At 43.6% G+C, this 22,245-nt stretch overlaps 1 protein-coding gene across 8 annotated transcripts in view; it reads right to left on the bottom strand.

Annotated features, from left to right (window-relative positions):
- Positions 1 to 22,245, bottom strand: part of LOC149322992 (plasma membrane calcium-transporting ATPase 3) — a 173,602-nt gene that overhangs the window by 70,595 nt on the left and 80,762 nt on the right. For all 8 annotated transcript variants that reach the window (XM_089485876.1, XM_089485929.1, XM_089485881.1 and 5 more), the window contains exons 4-7: positions 6,135 to 6,332; positions 4,608 to 4,865; positions 2,157 to 2,282; positions 829 to 954 (exon numbers count right to left, since the gene is read on the bottom strand). In XM_089485876.1, the coding sequence (XP_089342002.1) occupies positions 829 to 954; positions 2,157 to 2,282; positions 4,608 to 4,865; positions 6,135 to 6,332 (708 nt within the window). The remainder of the gene's footprint in view (positions 1 to 828; positions 955 to 2,156; positions 2,283 to 4,607; positions 4,866 to 6,134; positions 6,333 to 22,245) is intronic.

Raw genomic sequence — 22,245 nt, 5'->3', positions numbered from 1 at the left:
GTCCACATTCCCCTACACCCCCAAAGTGATGCCTCTGCTTAGACGCAGAAGCCAGAGGAAGGGGTAGGGACTGGAACAGGCAGGATCCAATCAAGACAGTAAAGGCTGAAAGTGTGCAAAATTGCCAGCAAGCATAAGCAGTGTGCGGTCCTCCAGATGGTGCTGGACTACACATCGAGTCTTCATGATTTGCTACATCATCAAGGTCCAACACTATCAGGGTCCTGCAATCTCCCTCCCTGGAAGAACTGTACGTGAGTCCTGAAAGTGGCAGTTTCAATGCATAAATTCTATTTTTGCACCTGCAAAAGTTTGTTTGCTCTTCACCACTGTGAGAACACCTATCCAAAACAGTTCTTTCAAATCTATGCTTATTCTGCAGTGCTGTACTGGTCTCATTGTGCTGAAGTTTCTTTTTAAGAGTAAGGGTTCACCAATGGATCTGGATGGCATCTTACTGGGCAAGATGAAGTATCAATAGCTTGAAAGAACAATATTTCCTTGTGTGGGACTAAAAGTGGCAGGTGGGGTTGAACATGAATTCCTACTGAATGAAAGGAAACAGCTGTAGCAAGGTTCCATTGCCATGACTTGTAACCATGACTGTGTCTGTGGATTTAACACCACCATGCTGAGACTATGGACAACATAGACAAAAGCCAGCCTGTTCCAAAAACATTGCTGATGAGGAGATGGACACAGGCGAAATTGGCTAAGTGGTCTTTGCCTTGGCAAACAAAATGATGGACATGGCATAAAGACTGAAATGAATCATTAATTATACTGGATGTACACTGCAGTTTACCTAGTATAGACATGAGGCCTTACCTTTCTTATCTTTCTTTTCCTCTTCTTCCCCACCAGCACCCAGCAAAGTGAAGATAATCCCAGTCTGCGAGTTGACCCCAACTGCTGTGATAACCATTCGCCCTGAGCCTTCCATGACGTGGGTGCCTGGGAAACCCAAGGGAGAGTCAGGAGGACATCAGATGGAAGCGGCATCCCTGCTAGTTGGAAACCAAGCCAGGAGCAGGTGGGTCAGATCCCCTGGATTCACTACCAGGTCCTGTAGGCCAGGATGGGCAGAAGGTAGATTGGCATTACTCTCAGGTCCATCTGGACATCAGGGAGGCCCCAGAGGCCTGGTCAGTTTCTTGTGCCAAGTAGGCAACATGACTGGCTATGGCCTTCCTCACAGCAGTGGCTTTCAAGATGGGTCCCAGGGAATCAAAGTATTCTGGGAAGTTTATCAGGGAGGGCTTCTTGAGGGGAACATCATTGATGGGGCCCACCAAACACATTTTGCTATCTGATGCAAAGGGCAAAATGGAAGGGCTTCCCCACCCCATTTCATATACAGAAGCTGAGAGGGCTGGCAATTGAATCATTCTTCCAAACTGCAAATACAACAGTGTTGTCATTTGCCATCCCTAAGAGGAGCAGGGGAGTTTAGGGGCTGCAGGAAAGGGAATGGGGCATACAAATTCTGACCTTCAAGAGGGGTTGATGATTGGCAAGCCATCACCAATTGCAACCTGCTCAGAAATCTGCTGCTTGGGGTGGTTGTCTCACTCTACTTAATGGCAGAGCTGGCTCTGATCAGTCATGACAGCTTGCCTACCATGTCCCTTATTTCCTTGCAATGTGCAATTACAGAATAGTGGTAGGTGCACTTAGTTTCTGTGGGCAACAGCTCATGTGAACATCTATCTACCAAATACATTCCAGCATCATTTGCAAAGCACCAGTGAGGAGTGGTTCTATGACCTTTATGCAGAGGTTCCTCACAGACATATTAATAGAATGGGCCCTTGGTATCTGATGGGGTTTGGTTGCAGGACCCCTTGTGGATACCAAAATCCATGGGTGCTGAAGTCCCATTAACTATGGTGACAGAGTAAAATGGTGCCCTTTATATAAAATGGAAAATCAAGGTTTCTTTTTGGAATTTATATTTTTTGCAATATTTTCAAGCCATGGATGGTTGAATCCATGGATAAAAAATCTGGGGATACGGAGAGCTGACTGTATGTGAACAGATTTCCACAGTGCTAGGAAGTTTGGAATCAATTGGAATCTATTATCAAGTGACCTAATCAACCCCCAGGGTCCTACCAGCTTTCAGGATGTGCAGGTCTTGCTTTTATATTCCTCACCTGAAAGCAACATGGGATCTTTCTCTACAGATTTGCGCACATGATCTGATTCCCCCGTCAAGGAGCTCTCGTCAATCTTGAGATCATTCCCCTGGATCAGCACCCCATCTGCAGGAAGCAGGTCACCTTGGGGTAGGAGAGAAACAGGTTAGAGGAAGAGAAACATGGGTTGCAGCCCTATTGCATACCTTCCTAGGGACAGTAAGGCCTGATTCCCATGACTTAGTTCCAACTAGACCAGATTCACTGAATCATTTGTTGAATGGTGGGTCAATATGTGAGAGCCAGCATGGTGCAGTGGTTTGAATATTGGACTAAGACACAGGGAGACCAGGGTTCAAATCCCCATTGGCCACAGGAGCCCCACTGGGTGAACTTGGGCAAGTCACATTCTCTCCGTCTCAGAGGAAGGCAAGGGCAACCCCCCTCTGAACAAATTCTACCAAGAAATCCCCATGGTAGGTTCACCTTAGGGTCACATAAGTAAGAAATGACTTGAAGGCACATAACAAAAAGTCTACCTGTAGCTGACTCCTACTGACTGAATGGGTCAACTCTAGTTGAGCCACATGACTTGTCTTATAAGACTCAATGAGACTCACTTCTCAGTAGACATCCCAAGATCTCATTGTGGCCTGTTAGCTATTACAAAGGTGGGCGACTTTGGCAGGTCCAGGGACCAATCTCACTTCCTTGGCATTTGGTGTGGCTGCCCCTCTTCCCTGCTGTCAAAATTTGAGAGCAAAGTGTGCACTATTTAAATATTAAGCAAAATTATTTCTTTAAATTGTTTTTTTCTTACTTTGCTGCCCAAATGCAATGACCAACTGGCTACTGAATTTCAGCAGCACAGGCTTCTTGATGTTAGGTGAGGGCCTGGGGAAGTGACACTGAATGTTGCATACCCCTCAGTTACTGGAACTGCTCATTTGGTGACCCTCACCCTTAGGAAACAATACTTGGGGGGATTATCTTTCCTGCATGCACACAGTGGCCTAACCCTGGAAATTTGCTAAATTATAAATTTGCCTCCTTTCTTATCTCTCAACTGTAGCCTCTTGAATGTACACATCTAAGCATAAGCTCTCTAAAAGAAGTTCAGGACGGGTCACATCCTTGCCAAATGCATCAGGCCTCATCTGACAACACAGGAATCCTTCCTCCAGGAAAAAAAATACTGTATATACTCATGTATAAGTCTAGGAATTTCTGTCCAAAAATTGACCTCAAAAAGCTGAGTCGACTTATCCACAATGTAATACTGTATTTTACTGTACTGTAAATACTGTACTCTTCCCCTTCTCTGAGTAGAGTGACAAAAGGGACCACCCAAAAGAAGCATCAACCCCCTCTACTCTTTCCACTATGATGCTGCTTTTGGCCTTTTTGAATGCTTGGGTGGGAAAATGGCAGTGGTGGCACCTCTTTGGTGCTTCCCCTCAAAAGAGTGCGAACAGGAATTGGGCTTAGAAGGATCTGAATAAAACATTTCTGTATGAAGATAGTAGTCCTTTACATCCTTTGTTACATGCCCCTAAATTTTATCCTCATCTTATCCATGAGTCATATCAAAATCCATAATTCTGGCCCCAAAATATGGCCAACTCATATACATGAGGTCAACTTATAGACAAGTATATACGGTACATAAAAAAAATCAAGAATTCCTAAGAAGAATATCAGCATTTTTATTAGCATTTATTGGCTGGTTTTTCTGTTGTTGTTACATTTCAATTCTGCCTTTTCCCAAATGAGCTGAAAAGCCTGTATATGTTTTTTGTTCCCAACACATCATCTTTAAAACATATCATCTTTAGTTAGGTTAGGATGAGAGAAAGTACAGTAATTGGCTCAAAATCACCCAGGGAGTGTCACGGCTCAGTGTGGATGTGAATTTGGATCTCCCTGGTACCAGATCAGCACTGTAACTACTCCTAACCTCTACACTTCATGTTCTGACCTTCCAGATATTTATCTGTTCATTGGCTTTGTATCTCACCTTTATTCCACAAATGGGACTCTATCTACATGAGCATGTCTACATGGGGCATTTGTGGTGTTTTTCATTTGCCCTTGTGTCATCCAGATGATACAGGGCCAAAGGCCTGATTCAACTCTGGACTGTCAATACGTGAGAAGGACAGTCCCGCATCAAATCTGGGCCATCCTTGCTTTAAAGCAAATTTAAAAGACTCACCATTTGCAACAGGAGGGCATTAGATGACTTTATTAGGGAGTTCCAGAGCTTAGAAGCAGCCATCAAGGTGGTCCTCCCACATGTTCCCACCACCAGTGTCGCTCTGAGGGTGGCTGGACTAAGAATGGGATTTACTCATGATGCTTTCCCTGATATTGTTCAGCACTTCCCCAACAGTCAGTCATGCCTTCAGAAGGCTCACACACTCACTAACCCAGGCCAGCAGATCACTCATCCCCTTCCTTGTCCCTTACCATATTTGATTTGGGCAATGTCCCCCACAACCAGTTCAGCCACAGGAATCTGGACCTGTTGCCCATTGCGGATGACGGCGAATTTCTGCTCTTGTTCTATGCGGCTCTGTAGACCTCGGAATTGTTTCTCTTTGCTCCAGTCATTGAAGGCCGTGACCAAAACCACACAGATCACTGAGAGTAAGATGGCGGCACCCTCAATCCAACCAGCTTCAGATTCACCCTCATCCTCTGCACCACTTGACAAATTCCCACAGGCTGGGAAACAGAAGCAAAAAGATATGGGATGACTTTTTTTATCCTCTGTCATTGGGATCAGATCACCCCACAGCCTACCCCAATCTAACAACCACGCTGGCTGAAGATAACAAAGACTTGTAGTCCAACACATTTGCAAAGTCCTAGATTAGGGCTACTTTTTAGTCCTTCTGCTTACTCCCAAGCTGTCTGCTTCACAGACAACAGTACCCAGAGTTCCTTGATAGACAGAAAATCACTACAGTGGCTGTTCAATACACTTGTGCTGATTTTGCCCTCAACGTCATATAACTCTCAAGACAAAGATCAGAAAGTTCGCATTGCTAGACTACAACAACTGGCATGGCCAGTCTGCCCATGATGGAGACGGGATTCTAGAGGCTGTAAATCCAAATAAGTAAGTTTCTCAAGTTTTGCTTTTCCAAGACTATATTCCAATCATATAATTGAGATTTTGATTCCCCCCACTCCGTAACTAATGACTGTTGGGTGAATTTTTTAATAAGTGCACTGAAATGTAGAAGGCTCAGCAGAGAATAAATAAATAGATGGGTGGGTGGATAGATAAATTAATCTTAATGGATAAAGAAGAAGTATGCCATTGATTTTACCAATATTTTTAACTTGTCAGATTGACAGAACAAATTTTCATAGTCAAGAAGCAGTAAGGACCATGAAAAGACATTTTGCATATTGAAACCACTAGGTACGAACACAAACACAAAGATATTTTATGAATCAGCAGTAGAAGGTGGATCAGTCATTGGGAAGGGAAGGGAAATGTTAAATTTTTACAGGTTGGCTTGCTTGCCAAAATTAGTGTCCCCAAGTTAATTGAATTGGTGTTCCAAGAAAAAAGATTGGTTTATCACAGAGATGTGGAACCAGAGTTTGGAAAGCCACATATAAAAGAGCAGTGCAGGGACCCAGATCAATGACCCATCATCTATTCAGTTATGAATAGCTTCTGCATGCTATTATACTTCTCCCCCCCCCCCCCCCAAAGGAACTTACCAAACACTGCAAACTTTGACATTCTGGACATTTTAAATAACAATTCCCACATTCCTTTACCATTGTCCCTGCTGGCTGGGGTTGATGGGAGTTGTAGGCCAAACCAACTGAAGGGCTGAAGGTTCACCACTCCTCCTTCCTTTTCATGAGATCATGAGATTGGACCACCACCACCACCACCACCACCCCAACCAAGGTGGGAGCTCTGATCCAGCTGCAGAGCTAATGTCAGAGTGTATAAGGGCCACACCTCACCTTCGCTCTCTTCGCCTGGAGGGGAATAAAAAGACAGCCCCAAGGAGATGATGGCGGCAATTTCCAGAATGATCAGTGTCACATCTTGGAGGGCTTCCCATACTAACTGCATGAAGGTCTTCGGCTTCTTTGGGGGGATGAAGTTCTGTCCGTAGATCTGCCTTCTCTTTTCCAGGTCAGATGTGTTGTCTGAGAGACCTGGAGAGAGAGAAAAGAGAGAGACCAGGGAGTTGTTCACACTGTGAAAATAATCCGGGATTAATTCGGTCTGAATTTCTGTTGTTCATACGCATTGTGAATGCACCCGATTATGGTTATTTATGGGGGGTAGTATGCCAAAAACCCCACTTAATCTGGGACAATCAATTCCCTCAAGTTTTTTTTTAAGATTCGCATCATTGGTAGTGTGAATAACCAATGCGAATAGACCCAGGAAAAAATGCTTCATGTCTTGAACGTGTTCCAAATGCATTCACATCATTGACTCCATCTTTATTTGAATGCTTGCAACTGGAGCAACCGAACTTGCAGAGATGTACATTGATGCAGTTCCATAATGTGAATAAAAAACTCCGAAGGCATGAGTGAGATGATTTGTATCATCACGCTGAAAAAAGCAACGTCTGAATGACCCCCACATTGTCATGAGGAGACAGGAAGACTTGCACCACCATAGGAAACTACCTGGTTTCTTATCTATTCCAGCGCTCATCAAAATGGTGCATAAAGTGTATATGAAATGTACTGGGGGTGGGGAGTGGACATGTAAACAGTTAACAAGAGTCCCTGCCTACAGCAGGGTTCAGCAACTTGTCACCTTTCAGATGTTTTGGGGTGGTGGTGGACTATACACCCTAAATATCCTAAAGGCACCAGATTCAAACTGTTCTTGGAAGCTGAGCAGGATCAGCCCTGGTTAGTGCTTAGATGGAAGACCACCAATGAAGACTGGGTGCTGCAGGCTGTATTTCAGATGAAGGAACTAGCAAAACCACCTCCGAGTATTCCTTGCCTAAGAAAACCCTATGAGGTTCATGGGTCACCATAAGTCAACAGATGACTTGAAGGCACATATACACACACAACTTCCAACAGCCCCTATTGAGAATAGCCAGTTATGGAAAAAGTATGGGAAGTGCAGTACCAAAACATCTGGAGTTGATTGCCCTTAGTTTATGTAACAACCAGCAACCCCCCCCCCCCCCCGGCCTATCCAGAGAAGCACTATGATGTATCATTTCACTAGGGAGGCCCCCGGTTCACATTCTCACTCTGTGCTGCAGCTCAGTCAGTGACCTTGTATCTGTCTCTGAGGACTGTTGTAAGAATCCACAACTTTGAAGCTCCTTGGAGGAAAGAAAGGATTTAAACAGTAGGTGAGCCAGAACAACTTACTGCAACCCCCAATAGCCCACCAAGGAGGTCCATATGGCCAAATTTCCTGCAACTTAAAATTTTTGATGACCAGCTGAAACATAAGTGCTACTAGATCCCTTTGAAGACAACTAGTTGCGGTTGGAATTCAAAGACACAGCCATGTTAGTCTGGATCAACCATCTTTTGTATCTCCAAGATAATGGAAGGAAGATTGAGTTATGCAGCTTATGCTGGATGGGGAGTCATGACTATAAAGAGCATCTGTGGGGTATTAGAGCTGCTGGGGGGTGCTGAAGTGGCCATTGGTTCCTCATCAGCACTATCTAGACTGGACAAAAACTGCTATTTTCCCATAATAAAAGTGGTGGCATTAATGTAATCACTTTTATTGCACAGTAACACTTGGTTTGGCCACAGCTTGCAATTTGTGGTTCCATCACCACGGACATCAGGCAAACACATTAGCAAGAAAAAGTACCTTCTACCACTTCAGCTGCATCAGCACTGCAGAAATAATCCAATGTGACACCACTTTAACTGCCATGGTTCAATGCTATGGAATTCTGGGAGCTGTAGTTTTGTGAGGCATTTAGCTTTCTCTGTCAGACAGCTGTGGTGCCACAACAAATTACAGTTGCCAGAATTCCACAGTATCGAGCCATAGCAGTTAAAATGGTGTCAACCTGGATTATTTCTTCAGTGAGGATGCAGCCTTCAAAGTGAAGTAGGATCACATCTGTGTCTTTAAAATACTCCCTCCCATCCCTACCCTCCAAAGAAAAAAAAAGGGAAGGACAGTCCTGATTATTCCTCTGTCATCCCACTTTTTCATTTGCTTTTACAATGTCTCAGTTTCTCTCTCTTCTTCCCATTTCTCCCTTTTATCCTCAGCTCATTTCAGTTGCTGCAAACTGAGTGCAAAAGTCATTTGGAACACCAGCACGGTGTAGTGGTTTGAGTGCTGGACTATGACTCTGGAAATCAGGGTTCAAATCCCCACTGAGCCATGAAACCCACTGGGTGATCTTGGACAAGTCACACTCTCTCAGCCTCAGAATAGCAATGCAACCCCCCTCTGAAGAAACTTGCCAAGAAAACCTGTGAGAGGGTCACCTTAAGGCCGCCATAATTCAGAAATGACTTGAAAGCCACACAACAACAACAGAATAAACTACTTTTGTATTTTGAACTCAGTTCACAGAAATTGCAGGAAGCTGAGGACAAAGGGGGAAAGTAAGAGGAGAGAAACTGGGACATTTTAAAAGTAGCTGAAAAAGTGGAAGGACGGGAGATTAACTGGGACAGTCCTCTCCAAATCTGGGTAGTTGGAGGGCATGTTGTCACACATTTAAATATGTATACTTACCCTGTATTTGGGAGAGAAAAAGCAACTACTCTACTATGTTCATACTTTGCAAGCCAACATGTCATAATGGTTTGAACATTGGGGGCTTTTTACAAAAATGCCTTTTAAAGTAAACAGCATCTTTGGGGTAAATAGCCATCATGTAGCAGGTTTAGGCCTTAGGGATATGGATTTATCAGGATAGATATAAAAAACAGTATTCATTACTGACAGAAACCAGCAAATTATATTGGAGAATATTAAACGCATCAAGGAACCTGGGGCAAGGATGGCCTCGATTCTTTAGTTTGTTGTTGTGTGCCTTCAAGTCATTTCTGACCTTTGGCTACCCTAAGGCAAACCTATAATGGGGCTTTCTTGGCAAGATTTGTTTAGCGGCAGCTTGCCCCTGAGGCTAAGTATGTGACTTGCCCAAGGTCACCCAGTAGTTTCATGGGAACTGAATCCTAGTCTCCAGAATCATAGTCCAACAGTCAAACCACTATGCCATGCTGGCTCTCCGCAGTTCTTTAGTAAGTTCCTTTTATTTATTTTTTAAAAAAACCTGCCCCTGTTTAAAGTATTTTCTTTCTTCCTCTCTCCCAGCTTTGCAAGGAGGTGATGTTGGGTCAGCTAAATATATGTACAACAGCAGACACATCCTCATGACTGCTGAGTGCATGTATGTCATTGTACGCATGCAGGCCACTAAGTGCCAGCGGATGTTTTCCTTTGATCCATCCTCCATTTGGATGTTTCTGAAGATGACTGAAGTAACATCTATTGGACCATTAGATCCAGCGTGAGGCTCAGCAGTCTGCAAAGGCATTTCTAAGCTGATATATTTGAAAATGGAACGGTCAGTGTGGAGGGGGCAACTCCTTACTCGCTAATATTTCATGGTTGAAAACTGAGGCACATTTGGCCAAGCAACATCAGTGTGATCAAGATAGCAAAAGTTATTAATGAGGACAAATTCACAGAATCATAGAATCATAGAATAAGAGAGTTGGAAGAGACCACAAGGGCCATCGAATTCAAAAACCAGAAGAGGCTGGAGGAGTTTGCTTTTGCCTGAGACTCCTTTTCCCTCAACTCTCCTGCTGAGTTGAGTGCAAACTACTTTTCCTCTTTGAACTCAGTTTGCAGAAACCGAAATAAACTGAAAACAAAGGGAGGAAGTGAAACTACTGGGACATTTCAATAGAGCTGAAAAAGTGGGGTGCCAAATTGAGACATCTGGAAGGTATGCAATTTCAGTGTGTCCAAGAGGCTTACGTGGGTAGTAGTTTTGGAAGCAAATGTGTTCATGTGAAACAGTGTAGTCAAAGGCACTCCAACATGTTGACACTCTTATCAAAGGTGAATTGCCACCTCTGCAGGTTTTCATAAGGCTTCACTCTTTTGGGGGGACAGAAAAAGTGTGGTCCAGGGAGCCAGCATGGCATAGTGGTTTGAGTTTTGGACTATGACTCTGGAGACAGGATTCGACTCCTGCTCAGCCATGAAACTCTTGGGCAAGTAACATGCTCTCAGCCTCAGGGGAAGGGAATGGCAAGCCTCCTCTGAAGAAATCTTTCCAAGAAAACCTCATGATAGTTTTGCCTTTGGGTTGCCATAAGTTGGAAATGACTTGAAGGCATGCAACACCTCCTCACAGGGAGTCTGAAGGGTGTGAGGGCCACAAAACAACTTTGAGGCCAACATCTGGCTTTACAGGTGACTACTGCTGGTTTAAGGCTAGTTTAATCATGGAAAGGGAGTGGATAACAGATTTAAATCCTGTGTAATAAGAAGAGAGGGCTTGTAGAGGCAGTGGTCCTTGGATGGGGATAATATACAAAGGTGTTGCCTAAATACTCCTCCCCATCCATTTCCAGACAGGAGTCCAGCCCACGTATTCTCTGGAAAAAGTGTGACAGCAAGGACCAGACCGATGTTATTCAGGAAAACTAGTTTGGTCCTGGTGTACCTCTGTACATTTCAAAGGGTTAGCACCTGCAGTGAAAGAGAAGGCCTTCACTACAGGCCCGGATCCCATGGCTCCATGAGATGAAAGAGCCCTGGGGTGGCACCATGGTTGTCTTCTCTTCCTTTGCTCAGCCCTGGACTCAGGATGGGAGGGCTTTGTTAAATATTAAAAATGTCAAAGACCCAGGCAGCCTGCTGGAATCACAAGTCAGGGGCTGTTGTCAAATTCCCTCCACAGCTGGCCATGGGAGAGACCAGGAGATTACAGTCCTCTCCCCCTGCCCAATCCATCCTTCATCTAACTAGGAGCTCTCACTGTCATGAAAGCCAAGGAGAAGATCCTTGGAAGTCTACAAAAACCATTCATGTTCTATGCCAGCTGGTGGAAAAGTCACTTTTTGGACCATAATCCTACAGTCCCCCAACAAGTGTGGACCATGTTAGCTGGGGAATTTTGGGAACTATGGTTCTAGGCCACAGTGAAACCCTTGGTGTTTCTTAATTGCTCTGTCTATCTGATCAAGATGACTATGGGTGCATCTCCACTGGTGAAATAATGCTGTTTGACACCACTTTAAGTTCTGTAGCTCCGACCTATGGTATCCTGCAGTTTGGAACTTTACACGGTCTTTAGCCTTCTCTGCCAAAGACTGCTGATGCCTCACAAAACTACACATCCCAGGATTCTGTAGGATGGAGCCATGGCAGTTAAGTGGTGTCAAAATGCATTATTTCTACAGTGCAGATGCACCCTCAGAAAGAAAAAGAGCTCTGCATCCTCACATCTCTGGCTCTCCTTGCCCTACAGCACCTGAGATATTTGGTTTCTCTTTCTAGTCTTCTCAGGCTTACTTGAATCTACAGTGAGCCCTCCATATCCATGAATTCAAGCATTCACGGTTTGAAAATATGTTAAAAATATACAAATTCCAATAAGCAAACTTTGATTCTGCTACTTTATATAAGGGGACACTATTTTACTATGCCATTGTACTTAATGGGACTTGAGCATCCACAGATTTTGTTATCCACGGGGGTAGTGGTGTCTGGAACCAAACCCCAGTGGCTAACAGGGACCGTCTGTATTTGGCAGCTTCCCTTCCTCCCCTCTGATCATTCTTGAGCCTCACTTAATTTAAGCAATCACATGTCCGCCAACATTTCACAGATGAAAACTGAAACACGTGTGACCAAACAGCATCAGTGTGCTCAAGATCGCAAAGGTTGTTGCAATTGTAATAGCAATAGCATGTACATTTCTGTGCCGCTTATCAATGTGCCCAGAACTCCCTAAGCAGTTTACAATCTGTAAGCCAATTGCCCCCAACAAACTCATTTTAATGAGCTATAAAAGGATGGAAGGCTGAGTGGACCCTGGAGCCCTGTATGATTGAACTCGCAACCTTGTGGCTGTGAGTGGCTGCAGTACTGGCATTTAACCACTGCACCACCAAGACTCCTATAATTATTCAGAGGTTGAAACAGTTTGCTCTTCTAGGAAGGAAAGATTCTTCCCCATGTCTCCTCTCCCCCTTGCAGTTAACAGAGTTCAAATTACTTTTGCACTTTGACCTCAGTCTGCAGCAGTTGAAGCAGTGGCATCACTAGGGAGGTGCAGGAGGTGTGGTACATGCCAGGTGACATCCCAGAAGAGGGGTGACACCCAGTCAGGTCCTTCTGGCTTGACATGGTGGTGGAGGCCTATGCACAAGGAGACCTCCATTGCTACAGCAAAGGAGAAGGCCAAGCATGCCCTTTTGGCCACCCCCACACCCCATCCCTTCGACAGCCCCCCGCACCAGGTGACACTGGGGATGCCACTGAACTGAAGTAAGCTGAGGAAGAGAGAAAAACCAGAACGTTATAAAAGCAGATGAAAACACGGGATTAATCAGGACTGATGTTCTGTAAGCGATTATTATTTTTATTTGTGCTCTAAGTGCTGTTCAGTTCATACACTCCAAGTATTGGTGGATCAAAAGCAAGTGAGTATTCTGAAGAAATTTTTGGAGCTAAGAGGTTGGCTGTGCTTAGAAAATAAACTCCTGAAGCACACAACTACATCAGATCCATAAAATCCTAAACACTATTTAAGTTTTAAATTACCCAAGTTGCTAGCCCCTGTGGCTATAAATAAAAATTAATGTCTTTTGGGTAAAAAAACAGAGAATAGAACTCCACAGAGTTTATAGTGAAACAAGGTAGAGTTTCTTTAGTCAGCAAAGTTCTCTGTTGACATCAATCTATTGCAGTAGTTCCCAATCTTTGGTATTCCAGATGTTTTGGAATTTCTGACTGTTGGCCAAGCTGGCTGGGGCTTCTGGTAGTTGAAGTCCTAAACACCTGGAGAATCAAAGATTGGGAATCACAGATCTACAGTACTGGCATCACCCTCCATCTATATAGAACAGACCAACGTCATCCACATCTAACCAAAACACTTCACAGTTCCTACACAGAGCATATTACAACTGGTAACACTGTTAGCTGTAAGTCATTACTTTTTTTGTATGTGAGGAGGGCGTAGTGCCATTCCCTTTCAAACATAATCTAGGAAGTAGGAACAATCTGAATTCTGGGTTAAAGATAATGTTTTTGCATTTTGTTTTTAATTATTTTTAAAGGGCATTTTTGAGGCATTCATAGTGGAATTTGTAGTGTTTTATGCCATTGTCTTACCACTCTCAATGAGCTTTTTAAATTTAAAAAAACAAATGATCTAGTAATGATTCATGGAATGAGTAATGCAACAGGTTTCTTTTTGTAGCACCTATGGCAATGAATCAGTTTTTAATGTCTTTGTTATGAGTTACATAATGAACTACTTTTAAAAAGCCATTTCCCACATTCTGTTCTGCCCTTGCTTCTCTCCAAGGTTGCCAACTGATTACAGGAAGAAAGCTTGGCCTGCTCCTGTGCCTTTAAAATATGTACTTGATGTGCAGCAATCAGCAGATTACGTTTTGACAGCATTGGGACAAACATTATTACCAGCTAATGTCTGGAGATGTAGAAATTGTTTTAAAAGGGACAGAAATAAGACCAGGTTTAAGATAAAACAAGTGGCAGCCTTACCGACCCATGCACAACACACAATTGCAGATTGTGCTAAAATAAGGTGCCAAACATGTATAGAATGGGATGTAACCCATTGTCCAAAATCTGCACCAGTTATAGACTTTGAAGCCACAAAATTGGAAACCCTGGCTGGAAAGAATTGAGAAAGAGACTGCGCAGGCACACTGTGACAGCTCAGAATAGTCTTCCCCACTATCCTGAGATCTGCTGTGGTGTTATTTAAATCAAAGTAATTATTTCTAAATTTACATCTGTACATAAATTAGCAGAGGCATATTGAATAGTTCTTTTTCCCTCTGCTATCCCCTCCCTCTAATTTGTGACAATGTAGAAGTGGCCACCACTGTAACTAGATGTTTAGCCATGTGATTCAAAAAAAGTGCTTTAACAGAGCTGTGGTTGTGTACAAAAAGCAGATTTCCTGCATCCCAGTTGTCATTTGCACAATACAGTACAATAAAGATGCATATTAATTTTGGAAACTTGGTGGAAAAATGGCACTTGAGATTGTTCAGCATTCCCCAACACACACACACACACACACACACACACACACACACGTCGCAATATGGGCAGGTGGTTAAAGTCACTTCTATTTTGACCCTTCAGCTGACTACTGCAGTTTGATGAAACCTTGTACCAACAAATCTTTTATGCTGCCTTCATGGGTTGTGGAGTATGCCATCCCATTGCCAATGCCAAAGAAAAAAATCAACTGCTAGTACTTGGAATAGGCTTTGTACTTGGAATAGGCATGAGATGCCATCTTACTTTTTTACTCCGTGCAGCAGAAGGTCTTGAACTGGCCTTATCCCTCATCCCTTGACCCTCATGGTTTGTGTGTGTGTTTTTAAAATAGTAGGTATATTTTCAGGTGGAGGAACATTTCATCATGGTAGATCCCCTGATCTTCAGTTTGAACTAACACAGCCCAGACATAGGCTGACCATCCTCATGGGAGCTTGGTCTCAATCTCTTTATGATAGGTGCAAAGCTGTGCCATGCAGGGGAATTAATATTAGTTAGTTGGGCTTGGAGAGTACTCTGTGTGTGTGTGTGTGATATTAATTTGGGAAATGCTTTGCTGTGTCTGGATCAGTACAAGCGTGGAACATGAGATTCACAGGCCTGCTACTGAAAAGTTGCTGGATTAAGTTATCCTATAATTTAATGTACTGTAGGTACGTTTTACACAGCATAACAGCATGACTAATATGGAGAGTGTAAGGGTTAGTCTCTCTCCCCCTCTCTGTCACATACACACACAGGATACATATTATGTGCTTTTGACATGCAAGATGCCAACCATATAAAATAACCACTACATATTAATGACAGGTGCCCATGATTCTTTCATGAATTAGAAAGTAGGATGGGTGGGTAAAGGCAAAGAAAGAAAAGGAATGGCCTCACTGACTTTTCGATCTGGTCCCATTTTACTGTACTATTGTATTTAATCGGACCTGAACATGCCAAGGGCAATTGCTACAGTTTATATAGAAATGTAATATATCTCACCATAGTGGGGTAGTCTGTGATCTTGCAAGCTGTATGCTTACATGGCTCAGTCTGTCGGTCAAGCCCTACTGACTGTAGAAGAGCAATGTCAAATAATTTGCCTGTTTTCCCTCTTTGTGGTTCTTCACCTTTATTATGGACTTGAAGTGGACAAAACTTCAAACATGGGGCTTCTTTAAACAAAAGACTATCCTATAGCATCTGTTCATAAAGGGAACTGTGTTTTGTGGGCCCGTTCACACTACATTATAAACCGGTTTGAAAACCAGTTTAAAAGGAGTCGTTCACACTGCATTGTTTTCCCCCAACCTGAATTCAAAGAGAGGCCAGTGCAAATCCCCTTTAACCCAGATTTTCCAAGATTGAGTTTTCCCCCATTTCTTTTCCAAAATACCGGGTTTTGTCAGGATGTCACCAATGGGAACTTGCTTCCGATCCCATTCGGGGCATCCAAGAGGGAGGAGTTAATGTGCAGGGGGCAGATCATGCCCACCACTTTGCTCTCTCCCTGCCAATCAAACGCCATTGTTTTTCCCTCTTGGCACTCGGTTGCGGGAATGAAAAAAGTAGCTCCAGAAATGCAGTGGATTCAAACTTCCCGCACTTTGGGAAGTGGTCTCTTTAAAGCTCAGCCTGGCTCCCCCCCCCCTTTTCTGCCCATTAATCCCCTTATTTGCACCAATGTCTGATTCCCAGCCCAGACCTCACCAAAGCCAGGGAGGGGGTTCTCCTGGGAACATCATTAGACAGTGTGTGTTTTTTTAAAAATAAAATTTGACAGCTTATGCACATATTTGCTATTGCATGGCCACAGTAGACTGCACCTTTAAATACTCATGTCATCAGTATGACAAATGTGTGCATTATTTGCTTGACATTTAAAAAAACCCTATTATATTGCTGAGAGATTATATTATTATATAATTATATGGCTGAGAGAGTGTAACTCCCCCCAAGGCTAACCTATCCCAGGGTTTCTTGTTAAGGGTTGTTCTGAGGGGCTTGCCATTGCCATACTCTGAGGCTGATGGGGGATTGGGGTTGGCCAAACAATGTGATGTAGATGCACATAATTTGACTGATAGTGTAAACTCCCCCCCCTGAAAACAAGCAAAATGGCAGCTTCGTTTTAAATTGATACAAATGGTAATGTGAATGTCATCAGGGTTAAATTGCCATAGAGAGAGTGAACTGGGGTAAACACTGTGGGAACTTTGATTTGGTATTACATCATCCAATCTCCCTGGATCTACTTGTCACAAAAACGCTAGTGTGAATGGGGTCTGTGAAGAAAGACACATTTTCTCTTTGTGTGTAATCAGGCTGTAATTCTAAATGTATTCTATTAGGAAATGAGCATAGCTAGAGAAAATAGTCAAAACTTTCCTGTACCTTGGATCAAACACTGATCAGAATGGAGACTGCAGTCAATAAATCAGAAGACTAGGATTGAGCAATGCCGCTATGAAAGAACTGGACAAGATCCTAAAGTATAAATAGATAACTCTGTACACTAAAGTGAGGATCGTCCAAGCCGTCGTATTTTCCATCACCATGTATGGATGTGAGAAGTGGGCAGTGAGGAAAGCTGACAGAAAGAAAACTAACTCATTTGCGATGTGGTGCTGGAGAAGAGTGCTGAGAATACTATGGGGCCAAGAAGACAAACAAGTGGGTCCTAAAGCAGATGGAGCCTGATGTCTCCTTGGAAGCCAAGATGATGAAACTGAGGCTGTTGTATTTTGGCCACATCATGAGAAGGCAGGACTCATTAGAAAAGACAACAATGCTAGGAAAGGTAGAGGGCAGCAGAAAGAGAAGAAGATCATACGCCAGATGGATAGACTCAAGCAGGGAGGCCATGGGCCTGGATCTGCAGAACCTGAATGGTAGAGGACAGGGAGTCTTGGAGGTGTGTCATCCACAGGGTTGGCAAGAGTCGAGATCAACTCAAAGGCAGTTAACAACAACAAACAAACAAAACAGAATTTACTTTGAAGTAAATATATTGAGGATTGTGCATCATCACCACAATCATCAAAGTGATTCCATACAGATATGCCACATGTCTAAAGTATTTCATACAACTTGCCTGAGATCCTACATGAGTATCTGCTGGTAAAAGTACATTGAACAACCTCTATATTGAATACCAACAAAACACAACATATGTCGATCAATAGTCAATGCATATGGCTGGCAACCCGTTGTGCAATTGCAATGCACAATGTGTAACGGCAATGCATAGATGAAATACACATTCAAATGCCATTTTCTATTAAATAGCACACATTGTATGCTATTTAATGTGGTAGTGTATGCAGAAGGGTCCCACATGTGCAATCCCATGTATGCAGACATCAACTGGATATGCCTGTTATACATTGTCAAAAGGAATCACTGCAACTTATGCCTGCGTATGTTTCTAACAGGATTCCAGCCGTTATCTCAGGATCTATGTTAGCTCTTTGGAGCAACTGGAATAGTGGTCCTTGCCTCTTATAAAGAAATTTTCCAGGGGCTCTGTAGTAGATTTGACATGGAAGGCCTCCTGACCTCCCAGAAATACAGTTGGGATGTATGTGGGGAAGAGTCAATTTGGTTGAAGAAGAGGGGTGGATGTATTTGAGTGGGGCGCGCTTAATGTTCAGTCCAGTTTTCTGATCAGACTCGTTTACTCTTTAAATAGATTGTTTCCTTCCCTCTACTTTTTCCTTCATGAGTCTCTGTCTGATGGGGAAAAGCTGACTGAAGAGAGTAGATATTTCAGCCAGAAAATAGCTGAAAGGCTATTTATACAGTTAGCTATTTAAAAATATATAATCTGTGTATTCAGCCAGTAAAGATGTGAGGCTGTGTACACAAAAGTCAAACACAACAAGAAACAAAAATCAAACAGAAATATAAAATCATATACAGGTTGAATTTCCCTTATGTGAAATGCTTGGGACCAGAAGCGTATTGGATTTCAGGGTGTTTTTGGATTTTGGAATATCTGTATATATAAATCAGTGATTTACATGTTGTGGACCTTGAACTATAAGTCAGAAATGACTTGAAGACACACAACAAGTGTTACCACTGCATTCAGTGTGACATTTGAGAATTACAATTTACGTGTAACATTAGTACAAAAAACATTACTAAGGATTCTGTACAGTGTGGTATAGGAGTAGGTCAATGGAGGGGATGACGCCATGAGTTACTGCACCAGGTGATGCCAAAGCAAGTGACACCACTGCCTTTAAGTATTCCTCGCCTAAGAAAAACCTGTGAAATTAATAGGGTCACCATAAGTCAATAGGTGACTTGAAGGCATTTGTGCACATATGCACACCCAGAGAGCAGAGGGGAATGCAAGTAGGCACACCTTGTTGTCTGGGATGGGGAGAATTATCTAACAGTCCCTCTTCTGCCCAACAGTGAAAGGAAATTGGGAGCTTTCCACTGCATGCAGTTTTGCTGAATGGCAGCCTGAGAGTCACTGCATTTGGGCTGCCCTTTGGTGTGTCTCCTTCTTTCGCTCCCTCCTCCCCTGTTGCTCCTTTGTCCCTTCCCCATACATTGGCCTTCTCTGCTCTCTCTGCAGTCACCAGCTGCCCTCCCATTACTTGCTGGATTTCCCCCTCCCTTTCCTTCTCTGTGTGATGGGAAAGGAGCCTGCAGCTCCCTGCAGCAAAGCCAGCCAGTCCCGGCTGCCGGTGCTGCCGCAACCTCAAGGACAATTCAAGGGGAAAGCAGCCAAGGGAGAGATAGAGGAAAGGAGGCAAGCAGGCGGAAGGCAGAACAGGTCGGCTTGGAATCTGCTCTGGCTCCTTCCAGGAGATGGGACAGGCATCATTACCTTCCCATGGTCTTGGAAGCAAGGATCCTTCCTGGGCAAGCAGACAGAAAAAGGCCCGTTGCAGCAGAGCAGCAGGCAGCAGAGCAAACCCTAGTTTTCTCAGAAAGCAGCAGCACAAAGTGAGAAGCAAGCTTTGACATCTCAGGATTTGAATCTATGGCAGCTTGCAAAGATATTAATAACTCCTAAGGCCAGTTCTTCAAAAAGGAAGGAAGGACGGAAGGAAGATTGATTTTGCCTGGACTCGTCTACCTCCAGAAGACATGCCGTGTGTATGTGTGCATGTGTGTGGCCTTCAATTCACCTGTCGATTTATGACAACCCCGTGAATTTCAGAGGGTTTTCTTAGGCAATGATTACTCAGATATGGTTTTGCCAGTTCCTTCCTCTGAAATATACCCTACAGTACATGGTATTCATTGGCAGTCTCCCACCCAAGTACTATCCCTGTTTAACTTCCAAGATCAGATGGGATTTGGTGCCTTTAGTATACCTAGGCCTTAAGACATGTCTTATGAAGTAGAATCCCCACTTGCAGATGTACTTGAATTCCTTCTTGCAGATGTGCCAGATATTGGTAATGTGTGAATAGGGTGGTGGAGAGGAGATACTCTGTATGCACTCAGAGGCAATCTCTTCTGCATTAGTGATTTCACTGTGCTAAGCCTTAGTGTTCAAATGTATTTCAGGCTGAGTTCTGGGGTAAGAATTCATTTCGCTCTGCCAAGATCAAGAGCAGCAAGTAAGTCAAGTCTCTTCTTGTGTATGATCTCTCTCACACATAGCTGTCTCCTTGTAGAAATCCACAAATATTTCACTATGCTTAGTGTGTCTGATCGCAATATCTCAAAATTTGGGAAGGTTCTTTATGGCTGCATCCGCACTGCAGAAATATTACAGCTCAACACTGCTTTAACTGCCATGGTTCAATGCTATGGAATCCAGGGCACTGTAGTTTTGTGAGACATTTCGTCTTCTCTCTCTGAGGGCTCTGGTACTATAACAAACTACTATTCCCAGAATTCTGTAGAACTGAGCATGTCAGTTAATGTGGCGACAGACTGGATTATTTCTGCAATGGGGATGCAGCCCAAAAGAAAGGAGAGGGTGCAACTAAGCATATGCAAAGCACTTTCTTCTCACTTTCCTATGCTCCCTCCCAAGTGATGACTGTTGTAGCACCATATAACAGTCAATTGAATGGGTCTATTGGAGCTGAGACAAACCGAAAGGAGTCAAGCTATTTTGCATATAATTCCTGTAAATATTCTTTTAAGTTGACCCCATTGGAAGCTCTGTGTTGTTTAGAGAGACAGAGAGACTGCTTAGATGGCTTCTCTCATGGAGTTTGTATCTGAGATGATAGTTCAATCAGAGACCTCTCCTGATGATTTTCTCAGCTTCTGTCCATCTTTCCAGAGGGTGTCCCTTCTTTCGCTCTCCCAAATGACACCAGAAAGGCTGCTGAGGTACCATCCTGACCAGATTGGGTTGGCAAAGAAGCAGAGCAAGGATGAATTCAGAAAGCAAAGAGGAGAGAGAATCAACAGAAAAGAAATGGTAAAAACCAACAGGGAAAAAAAATCAGTAAACAGGCTGGCTCAGAAGGCTAGACCTCCAACATTACACAGATATTGGGCAACAATATCAGAGTGTGGTCAAGACAACAACATGGTATTAATGAGGGAAAAGAGATATTAATGAGGAAGAAGAGACAGGCTAAGCGAGGCTGCAGCAGTTTGCTTTTGCCTGAGACTACTGGGAAGGACAAGATTCTGCCCCCTCCTCTCCTCTTTCCCTGAGTCGCACTTTGAACTCAGTTTGCAGGGACTGAAGTAAGCAAAAAATGAAAGAGGGAAGTGGAAGAGAAACTGGGGCATTTTATAAGCAGCTGGGGGAAAAAATAGAATGTCAAGGGATAAATTGGGACTGACCCTGCCAGACTGGGGCAGTTAGGGGGTATGTTGTTGTTGGGTGCCTTCAAGTCAACTTATGGCAACCCTAAGGCAAACCTATCATGATCTTTTCGTGGCAAGATTTGTTCAGAGGTTTGCCATCTCCTGAGTTGAGAGCATGTGACTTGCCCAAGGTGACCCAGAGGGTTTCCATGGCCTAGCTGGGACTTAAACCTTAGTCTCCAGAATTATATTCCAACACTCAAACCACTATGCGTGACAAACCAAGGCAGATCCAGATCCAGAACGGAGTACATTTCCATCCATATGAGCAATTGAATCAACTACGTACTGACATCATCTTTTCTTCTTCTCCTTCTTCCTTCCAGTCCCTTTCCTTGTGTTCTGTGTCTTTTGAGAGTATACTCCTGACAGCAGGGACTGTGCAACTGTCTATTTTTGTATGCAGCTCTGGGAGTCTTTTCTGGTTGAAAAACAAGGTAGAAAAACACCTTTAATAAATAAATATGTTCTGCTGGTGTTCTTCCTCCCTTGACCTCTTTGTTATTGCTGGTGCTCTCTGCAAATCTGATCCTTTAAAAAAACAACTGGCAGCTGATAGGCGACTGCAGCCTCATGGCAAGGTGACGCTGTCTGCAGCAAGCAAGTTAAACCCAGCAATGCTGCACACAGGTTTCACTTTGCTAGAGGTGAGCAGCAAGGCTGCCCTTGACTGTGTGGTCAGTTCGCTGATTCCCTACATTCAGGGCAGCCCTAGCATTAGAAAGAGTGAAGCAGGCAGCTCAGGTGGCAGATGCTGGGGAGAAGTACAGGACCGTGGGTAGATGCAGAGGGATAGAGCTGGATGTGTTTCACAGCCTCCTCTGTGTTGCTGAAGCTTTTGTTGTTGTTGTTGTTGTTGTTGTTGTTGTTGTTGTTGTTGTTGTGTGCCTTGAAGTTGTTTCTGATGTACGGCCAGCTTAAAGTGGTTTTCACAGGGTTTTCTTGGCAGATTTGTTCAGAGGGGGTTTGCCACTGCCATCCTCTGAGGCTGAGAGAATGTGACTCGCCCAAGGTCACCCA

Source organism: Sceloporus occidentalis, unplaced genomic scaffold (assembly GCF_023333645.1).
Source record: "Sceloporus occidentalis isolate IW3139 unplaced genomic scaffold, rSceOcc1.0.p SCAF_1, whole genome shotgun sequence".
NCBI classification, from domain to species: domain Eukaryota; kingdom Metazoa; phylum Chordata; class Lepidosauria; order Squamata; family Phrynosomatidae; genus Sceloporus; species Sceloporus occidentalis.
The sequence above is the reverse complement of the archived record's forward strand: the minus strand, read 5'-3'. Positions and strand labels throughout refer to the sequence as shown.